The 10096-nt window shown below is 51.0% G+C and overlaps 1 protein-coding gene across 1 annotated transcript; it reads left to right on the top strand.

The window, feature by feature from the left end:
- Window positions 1-194: 194 nt before the first annotated feature.
- On the top strand, window positions 195-8609 carry exoc3 (exocyst complex component 3). Its single transcript, XM_047028147.1, has 15 exons — window positions 195-317; window positions 812-967; window positions 1282-1501; window positions 1757-1929; window positions 2110-2322; window positions 2684-2979; window positions 4366-4483; window positions 4704-4829; window positions 5136-5236; window positions 5441-5551; window positions 6179-6320; window positions 6506-6628; window positions 6849-7010; window positions 7364-7485; window positions 7569-8609. The coding sequence occupies exons 2-15, from the start codon at window positions 824-826 to the stop codon at window positions 7762-7764; spliced, it is 2247 nt and encodes a 748-aa protein (XP_046884103.1). The 5' UTR covers window positions 195-317; window positions 812-823; the 3' UTR covers window positions 7765-8609.
- The last annotated feature ends 1487 nt before the right edge of the window (window positions 8610-10096 follow it).

Here is a 10096-nt window from a genome sequence, read left to right on the forward strand (position 1 = left end):
ATCTATTATACGTGTACAGACAAACTGTATGCGTTGTCATATATAGGCTATATATGAATTTTTCTGAAGTTCAACCTATAAAACACGAAAGAAATCATAAAGTTGTACATGCAAATGCACGGTTAGAATGTAACTACGACAAATCGTCGCGCTGCTGATGCTGCAAGCACGCTGCTGTCAGCTGCTATTGGGCGGGGCCGAGTACACGGGTGTTGTCAACCAGGAACAGCCAACCAGGAAAACTGCGGTCGATGTTGTTGGGATTAATATGAGATTCATATAACGAGATTTTACATTCACACTTATTGCTGGAATTGGTAAGTATATGTTGTAGTCTATTGTTGTGATAGGCCACGTAATTTCTGTTGACTATTTCGATCTCTGGGCCTGTGTGTGTCTTCTCGCCGACTTGTTCTAATGACCGTGTCAGTCGGCTAATGACATGTTGTGAACGTGGAAAGCGGGGCTGGCTAGCGAGTTAGCTATTTTCAGAACCGTGTTGTTAAACTACTTCAAGCTAGATTCTGTCCAAATGTTCTCGGCAGTAGTTACTCGTTAATTAATATAGCATTTAGTTTCACTTGCTTGAATCGTATGGATCTAGTTACACTAGCAATAAAACTACAGTGAATAAGTTGAGCTAGCTCAAACCAACTTAGCCTCGTCTAGCTAGCTCGCTAGCTAACCCGACTGTGTAAACAAAACAGTACTCTGTAGCTGGCTTGTCCGCGGTCGCTGTGGGTGCTAGTAGAATGAGACCACTCAGTTGTAGGGTATTGACTGATTGTCATTTGATGAATGATTGATCTAGCTTGACGCTGGTATGGAGGAGACTAACCGGGAGGCCGAAGCCACGGCCGTGCAGCGGGTGGCCGGGATGCTGCAGCGGTCGGATCAGCTGGACAAGGTGGAACAATATCGCCGGCGCGAGGCGCGGAAGAAAGCGTCAGTAGAAGCTCGATTGAAGGTAACTTCAAACCTTCCCCTGAGACCGTAACAAGTTATCTGTTCCACTTACGTGCGGAAGTATCACTGTCATACAAGCTAAAGACAAGGGAACACGCTGTGCACAATTCTCTGACAAATAATTGTAAAGACTTCTCACTTCTACCATTTTGACCCCTCAAAACGTCATGTTAGAGAAGTAAATAGATTATTCAACAGTTCACCTTTACTGTTTACCTAGACACTCCCCTCCCCCACGCAATTTTACATTTCCGTGGTTAAAAAAATAAAATAAAACACTAACTGCCCCCACTCCCCCCCCCCCCCCCCCCCCAGGCTGCCATTCAGTCCCAGCTTGACGGTGTGCGTACGGGGCTGAGCCAGCTCCACAACGCCCTGGTGGACGTGAAAGACATCCAGAGCTCTCTGGTGGACGTCAGCAAAGACTGGAGGCAGAGCATCAACACCATCGAGAACCTGAAGGATGTGAAAGAGGCCGTGGTGCAGCACAGCCAGCTAGCCTCCGCCGTGGAGAACCTGAAGAACATCTTCTCAGGTAGAATGTGGAGAACGTCTTTTCAGGTAGAAGGAGGACAACGTCACCCAGATTAACCACTTACAGGGAACTCATAAAAAACCTTGAGAAGTTCCAAATGTTTAGATTTTTTAGAACCACATAGGAATTAGGATTTCGTTTTTGTACTTGTCACAAATGGGCTTGAAGTAACTTAAACCACGCGTGGCTTGGGACAGGTCATGGCCTGTCCGTGTGTTCTGTGAGTGAACGGTTGCTGCGTCTCTCCCCGTGCAGTCCCAGAGATCGTGCAGGCCACCCAGGATCTGATCGAGCAGGCGGAGCTGCTGCAAGCCCACCGCAAGCTCATGGACCTGGAGTGTTCCCGCGACGACCTCATGTACGAGCAGTACCGCATGGACAGCAAGAACACCCACGACATGAACCTCATACGCAACTACTTTGGGGAGGTAGGCTGGGAACCAGATAGGGATATACAGACAGAGAGTATCTTATGTAGTCCACTCTGACCTGTCCTGCCCTCATCTCCTCCTGCATATTTACTGCTCTGCTCGACTGTGCTGTACTGTACGTTACTCTGCCTGACTCCATTCTGCTGTACTCTTCTCTCTTGCTTTACCCCCCCCCAGGTGCAGGGTCTGTCGGAGGAGCTGGCCAAGCAGCTGTGGATGGTGCTGCAGCGCTCCATGGTGACGGTGCGGCGTGACCCCACCATGCTGGTGTCTGTGGTGCGCATCATCGAGCGCGAGGAGAAGATCGACCGGCGCATGATGGACCGGCAGAAGCAGACAGGCTTCCTGCCGCCAGGCCGGCCCAAGCGCTGGAAGGAGAAGATGTTCCAGGTACCAAGGGACGCTCCTGTGGCCCACGTGATCTGCTCACATTAGCATTATTGCCCTCCCCTGTCTTACCTCCCTCCCCTGTCTTACCTCCCTCCCCTCCCCTGTCTCACCACCTCCCCTGTCTCACCACCTCCCCTGTCTCACCCCCTCCCCTGTCTTACCCCCCCCCCCCCCCCCCCCCCTCCCCTGTCTCACCACCTCCCCTGTCTTACCTGTCTCACCACCTCCCCTGTCTCACCACCTCCCCTGTCTTACCTCTTTCCCCTCCCCTGTCTTACCTCCCTCCCCTCCCCTGTCTCACCACCTCCCCTGTCTTACTCCCTCCCCTGTCTTGCCTCCCTCCCCTCCCCTGTCTCACCAGGTCATGGAGGGCACGGTGAGCAGTCGCATCGAGGGCACCCAGTCAGAGACGCGCGAGTCGGACAAGATGTGGCTGGTGCGCCTGCTGGAGATCACCAGGAAGTACGTTCTGGACGACCTGCTGGTGGTGAAGAACCTGATGGTGCAGTGCTTCCCGCCCCACTACAAAACCTTTGAAACCTTCTTCAAGCTCTACCACGTGGCTGTGTCCCTGAGGACCCAGGAGCTGACCTCCGAGGACCTGGAGGCTAACGAGATCGTGTCCTTGCTCACCTGGGTCCTCAACACCTACAAGAGGTAAGGTTCGACCGATTGTGCACTGCGCTCAACTTTGACCTCGTTGACCTTTGGAAGCTCAACCGACGAGATCACTTGGCTGTTTGTGTGCGTTGCTCTGCGCAGGGCTCGCAACAAATTTTTTTCATCATGGTCCCAGTACCCCGTTTTTTCAATGTCTGAATTTCAATGTGAACACGTACACAATTTTCTTGCTTGTTTCATGGTGGGACTAACACAATTCTTGGTGTGGCCATAGTATAAAAGTTTCTAAAGGTTTGAAAATAAGTTTCTAAAGGTTTGAAAAAAAGCTTCTAAAGGTTTGAAAAATATATAATAAAAAGAAAAAGTTTAGAAAGGTAAAAAAATATTTTGGAAAATTGTTTTGAAAGGTTTGAAAAAAAAAGTTTAAAAAGGTTTGAAAATGTATTAGCCATTTCTTTTCAAAAGTAGGTTCGATCCTTGATGAAGACTCTGCAGTCCAGTGCCTAACACATAGCAGCGCTTTTAATGTAAATACATTGTTTACAGTTTATGGAATTTTAAGCTAGAGCTAAATGAGATGATATATATTTCACCCGCCTTGTGTTCAAACGTGTTGAACCACTGGTATATGCATTTTATATTATTATGGTCTATCGTCCCGCAGTCGTCCCACAGTTTAGGTTGAACTGTCCCAGACATCGTCTCCGGGACGACGGGACAACGTTAATTCCGAGCCCTGGCTGTGCAACACACCGAGTGTGTGTGCTCTTTGCTGTACACCCACCTCAAGGCAGGGAGCACATCTCCCGTCACTGCCGACAGCCTCGTGCCTCCTCACCACAGACTAGAACCATTCATTGAATATATTGAATATCCAGCTCTTAGACACGAGAGAAACTGCATGGCATGTGAACTAAGCAGGGCTGGTGCAGATAATCCAATGAATGCACACGCACACCCGCCCACATGGCGTGCTCGGGAAGGATTGTAGAGAGGAGGGATTAATGGACCGCTCCCTTATGGGATGTTCAAACAAAGGCAACCACAAGGTTCATATCCGATTCTCATACCAGCACGGTGCCCAGGGGGAGGGGCTTACAGACGGTCCCCAGGGGGAGGGGCTTACAGAGGGGCCCCAGGGGGAGGGGCTTACAGACGGGCCCCAGGGGGAGGGGCTTACAGACGGGCCCCAGGGGGAGGGGCTTACAGGGATGGTTAGTCACGTGACCAGCGGCACATGCTGCACCTTGTTTTCCTGTGTTTGTGTACGAGCCACGTGCGTGTTGATATTCATTATAAATGAGCTTCAGTGTGCTCATGTCTGACTGCCTCAACAGGGCTATCATATTCATGTTCCTGTCTGTGTGTGGCTCCTGACGGCTCTAGCCTTCCACTACACTGACGTGTGTGTGTGTGTCGTAGTGGGGAGATGATGGGGAACCCTGAGTTGATGTCAGAGTGTGACATCAACATGCTGGAGCCTCTGCTACCTCAGGACGTGGTGGACAAACTGCTCAGCAAATACGTCCAGACCTTCACTGTGAGTACACACACACACACACACACACACATACTAAGATAGTCACTCATCCCGACAGTCACATACACCTTTTTGACACAAATGTCAAAAAACGGCATCCCTGTGGGTTTGCAAATACACACACGTCTTTCCTCCGATGATGCGTGTTGGACCAGTAGGCTGTATGCTGCCTGGATGGACAGACAGGCTAACGGCAAGCCCTGCCTGCCTGCCTGGGCAGTCTAACATTACAGGCTGGCTGAGGAAGGCCCTGGAGACTGACAAGAAGGACTGGCAGAAGGAGAGCGAGCCTGAGGCAGACCAGGATGGATACTACCAGACCACCCTGCCTGCCATCGTCTTCCAGGTAACTCTGCCTGCCTCCTGCCTGTCCTGATGGATTAGACCCATGTTTGTTTCTTATGGTAGATGTGACCTAACTGTTGTTCTTTCTTCTCTCCTTCCTTCTCCCCCTTTTTTTTATCCCCTTCTTCCTTTCTCTCCCCCTTTTCCTCCGTCCTTTTCTTCCTCCTCCTTCAACCCCTCCTGTCTTTCTCCCCCCTTCCCTCTCTAACACCCTCAACCCCCCCTTTCTCTCCTTCCCTCTCCCTCTCTCTCCCCTCCCCCCCCTCCCTCATTCTCTCCCTCTCCCTCCCTCTCTCCCTCTTCCCAGATGTTTGAGCAGAACCTGCAGGTGGCGGCCCAGATCGACGACACCTTCAAGGAGAAGGTCCTCCAGCTGTGTCTCAAGCAGATGAGCTCCTTCCTCATCAGGTACCGCCCACTTCCTGGACGTAGCTCCACTTCCTGGACGTAGCTCCACCTCCTGGACGTAGCTCCACCTCCACTACCTTGATCATGACGTGAACCAGAGTGCTCATCCACCCATGTCAGGACTGTAGTGAATCCCTTTACGATCTCGCTACCTCAGCGTGCTCAAGCTAAGCTAATCCCGCCCCGTGTTATGTTGGTGCGCAGGTATAAGGAAGAAGCCATCGCCTATAAGGAGGATCACCTGAAGGACAGGCAGCTACCACAGTGCTACGTCCAGTACATGATCGCCATCATCAACAACTGCCACACCTTCAAGTGCGTCTGCTTCACGCTTCACACCTGCCAGGGGCCACGCACCCACAATGTCCACGATCTGTCACATTAGACGTTTTTCATTCATTTCGCAGATGCTTTGGCCTAAAGCAGGGGTGTTCAATTCTGGTCCTCGAGGGCCACTGTCCTGCATGTTTTAGATGTTTCCCTGCTCCAGCACACCTGATTCAAATGAATGGGTTGTTATCAAGCTCTGTGGAAGCCGGGTAATGACCATTCATTTGAATCGGGTGTGCTGGAGCAGGGAAACATCTAAAACATGCAGGACAGGGGCTCTCGAGGATCAGGATTGAACACCCCTGGCCTAAAGTATATAATCTAAAACTACAAATAATCTTTGTCGAAAGTACAAAAGTAGGATCATAATTAGCATCATAGTTCTGACCGCGTTCCTGTGGGTCAGGGCTGTGATGGAACATTCTGGCCTGTCTGTGGTCAGGTCTCCCCATGCTCTGTTCCAGCACAACAGTTTCCTTGGTGTATGTCTGATGACAACTCTGTGTGTGTGTGTGTGTGTGTGCGTGTGTGTGTGTGTGTGTGTGTGTGTGTGTGTGTGTGTGTGTGTGTGTGTGTGTGTGTGTGTGTGTGTGTGTGTGTGCTGCTCCACAGAGAGTCCATCAACAGCCTGAAGCGGAAGTACTCGAGCTCCACTGAGCCCATGGCCAACGACGCCCCCATCAACAGAACCCTCGGCGAGGTGGCCAAGGAGGGTTGCCAGTTCCTATTGGACGAGGTCTTCTTAGATTTGGACGTAAGGGACTCCTCTGCACTCTGATTGGTCAACCTTTTTGAGCACGATTCAGACAAACGAATGTATACCTGTAAAAAAAAAAAAAAAACACGTCATCTGCCTGAAGACACTGTGCTGCCTTCAGTGCGTGTCATGGCACTCGATGTGTGACGCCGGGTCGTCTGATTGGCTGCTTGGTCTTGCAGCACCACCTGGCCGAGCTGATGACCAGGAAGTGGCTGACGGGCTCGCACGCTGTGGACACCATCTGTGTGACGGTCGAGGACTACTTCAACGACTTTGCCAAGATCAAGAAGCCCTTCAACCAGGTAAAGCTGAGACTGCAGGAGGGCCTCCTCGTACCCGGGCTCCTGGGGGGCTCCTGGAGGGCTTCATGGGCTCCTGGGCGTGTTTCCGAGAATGTGCTGTGTAAATTAGATGACCATATGATGATGACAATGATGATGATGATTGTGGGTGGAGTGAGGGAGAAGGTGAAGCGACTGCAGTGTAGCTTTGCGTGTGCTAAACGTGTTGCGTGTGGTGCAGGAGATGACGAGCGAGGCCCATCGGAGGGTGGTGGTGGAGTACATCAAGGCGGTGATGCAGAAGAGGATCAGCTTCAAGAACGCCGACGAGAGGAAAGAGGGCGCCGAGCGCATGATCAAGGAAGCGGAACAGTTTAAGTTCCTGTTTAGGAAGCTCACAGCGGTGAGGAGGGATTACACCTGTAGATTCCACCTGGAGATTACACCTGTAGACTACACCTGGAGATTACACCTGGAGACTACACCTGTAGATTACACCTGGAGATTACACCTGGAGACTACACCTGTAGATTACACTTGGAGATTACACCTGTAAATTACACCTGGAGACTACACCTAGGGATTACACCTGTAGATTACACCCGGAGATTACACCTGTAGACTGCACCTAGGGATTACACCTATACGAAATAATTGGTGCATTCTGGTGGAGGACTAGCACTAAAGTGCGTGTGTATGTATGTGTGTGTGTGCGTGTGTGTGTGTGTGTGTGTGTGTGTGTGTGTGTGTGTGTAGGGCGAGGACACTGACCGGTTGTGTGATGCCATCGCTGCCATAGCCGAGGTCTTCAAACTCACTGATCCCAGCCTGCTTTACCTGGAGGTCTCCACACTGGTGTCCAAATACCCTGACATCAGGTACAGCACGCGCACACACACCGCACACACACACACACACACCCTGCAGGTTTGTGCTACTTTGTAACGGTGTGTGTCTCTAGGGAGGAGCACATCATTGCCCTGTTGGCGGTGCGAGGTGATGGCAGTCGCGACATGCGCCAGACCATCATGGAGACCCTGAACCAGAACAAGCCCTCCTACGCAGGCATCACCCAGCCCATCTTCAAGGACATCACCGTGCCATCTATGAGCATGACCACCATGACATCCATGGGGGTCCCCAAACTGCTCAAGTAGGACCCGGACCGGACTGGAACTGGGCTGGTTTGGGGAGGCTCGGACTGGGCCTCGGACTAGCTGACTGTGCATTAAAAAAAAACTTGACTGAACCATGACCTGGATGCTCAATAAAAGAATCCAGGACAAACCTGTGTCTGGAAGACTCTGGAGTCTAGACGGGGGCTCCAGCCCCCCCAAGGCCCAGTTTCCAGCCCAGACACTTACTCACGCCTAAGGAACCACAGCAGGGTGTGTGTGTGTGTGTGTGTGTGTTGGAGGGGGTTAATTGAGTTTCTGGGGTGAAAATAACAAGGTTACCCATGCAGTGTGTGTACGTGCACACACGCCCCATGCTGGGCAACCAGAAAACACAAGCAGCAGCCAGGACTACTAGAGCAGACCATGATCTCACTTTGAATACTTTTGCACTTTGGATGAGCGTGTTGTGGATGAGAGGCTGGGTCTGGAGTCGTAGGGAGGGTTGGTGTCACCAGCTTCAACCCCCCGTGGTGTGGACCTGCATCGACACCAGCATCCAGACGCCGTCGTGTCTCCAGTCCGGGATCTTCCGCTGGCTGTCCAGCTCCAGGTCACATGATGGAAGACTGGAGGGACCTGATGTGGACAGCTCTGGACTCTTGACAACTCTGAAACGTGAGAACACTGAGGTCAGGTGGGCTCCAGACAAGATGGAATGTGGCCTGACACGCACACACACACACGCATAGTCTAACGGAAAAAACGTCCCCCTCTGCTTGCTCACACACCGTGCATTGTACAGTGAACTGTCTGAAACTCATCTTTCTCATGATGTGGCTGAATGTGTGTCGGTTAACAATGTGGCAATAAAGCCTTTTCTCTGGCCCTCGTTCTCTCTGTGTCCACACGGGCTGTTCTCATTTCACCTCAGACAGGTGAGGTGGGCTGAACTCTTGACGTGCTGTAGTGGAGTATGACAGCCTACTCCTGCAGAGTGCCAGTGCCTCATCTGATCAGTCCTTCTGTCCCCCCCCCCCCTCCCTGTGTGTGCGTGCATGTGTGTGTGTGTGAGAGTGCCTCACATTTCCTGATTGGGGGTCTGGGTACTCTGTCTCTAATTCCTCTAAATGTTTCATCTGGTCGCACGCTAGCTAGCCAAGCTGTTGTGAGAGTAGCAGAGTGGCGGAAAACTGACACACACACTCTCACACACACGCACACACACAGGGCTTGAGGGGACAGTTGTCAACCTGGTCTAACGCATGGGGGACTACTGATGCATTGTGACAGCTACAAGCCAAGGGCGTGGCTAGCGTTGCCACGGAGATGCTAATCTTCCTCCAGCACAGTTGCGTGACCGTTCATAATTGACAGGGCTCCTCCTCCTATTGGCTCACACTAAGCTTAGGAACACCCCTATCGATAGCTGCGATTGGTGGGAGCTTGTGTTTGAATGAGAATGTCAGTTGTGGATCATATTTATGTCACACACACATTGGCTTGTCACAGGGCCTGACATACAGGGGCTTTTTCATCTGGGTTTTTAGGTTCTATGGAATTCGTTTGGCCCTCAGGCACACTGCATGCTGGTGAGCTTAGCCAATGAAAGGGCTGGATTTGGCGTGATGTGACTCAAAACAAGGCCATGCAGTTCTGCAGCTGACTGGAGCACGCAAGCCCATGCCTTGGCATGACAGACACACACGTCAGCCACTCAGAACTCAGGATTACACACACGCAAAGGGGCGGGTCTATCGGACGGCTCTCAAACTGACTTCCTGTCCCCCTTCTTGGCATTTGCCCTTTTCATCTCTCCTTTTTTTCAACCTCCTGCAAGCCCTCCAATTATTCTTCTGTCTCTCTTTCACTCTGTCATTCATGCCTTTTTGTATTGTATGGCTCTCTATCCTCATCCTTTCTTCACAACCACACAGAGCCTAATATAGATCTTTTAGTCATTCGGATTATATATATTTATATTGACAATTGTTTTAATTATAGGGCAGGATTATTAACTACAGAATGAATTCCCATGGGATTTGATCCTCCTATGGGATTTGATCCTCACATCCAAGTGCTCTCCAGGATGCCATCCTGGTCACCACGTGCCATTTACCGGTCATTAGGAGAACCACAAGACAGGAGCTGTTTTAGCTTTTTCTCCCAGCAGAGGGCAGCGTTCCTTCATTATTCAGTTAGCCCTGGTCTGATGGATCACTATGACCAGACCCACGTACTCATTTACACTGGGAGGTTCCAGGGTAAGATTCTCTAGATAATTATAGGTCACCAAGAACACAAATTGTCTCTGATTTAGGCTCCGAATTCCTCGTGTCTTTCGATGTGGTTGACTCTTGAAAAGTCCTTCAAA

The sequence above is a fragment of the Hypomesus transpacificus genome, chromosome 10 (genome assembly GCF_021917145.1).
Source record: "Hypomesus transpacificus isolate Combined female chromosome 10, fHypTra1, whole genome shotgun sequence".
In the NCBI taxonomy this organism is placed as follows: domain Eukaryota; kingdom Metazoa; phylum Chordata; class Actinopteri; order Osmeriformes; family Osmeridae; genus Hypomesus; species Hypomesus transpacificus.

What these genes read in the sequence shown, in the direction of transcription:
- exoc3 (XM_047028147.1), top strand. Translation starts at nt 824, where the DNA reads ATGGAGGAGACTAACCGGGAGGCCGAAGCCACGGCCGTGCAGCGGGTG. An exon ending in CAGTAGAAGCTCGATTGAAG is followed by an intron (nt 968 to 1,281) that starts GTAACTTCAAAC and finishes CCCCCCCCCCAG; the next exon opens with GCTGCCATTCAGTCCCAGCT. An exon ending in TACGCAACTACTTTGGGGAG is followed by an intron (nt 1,930 to 2,109) that starts GTAGGCTGGGAA and finishes ACCCCCCCCCAG; the next exon opens with GTGCAGGGTCTGTCGGAGGA.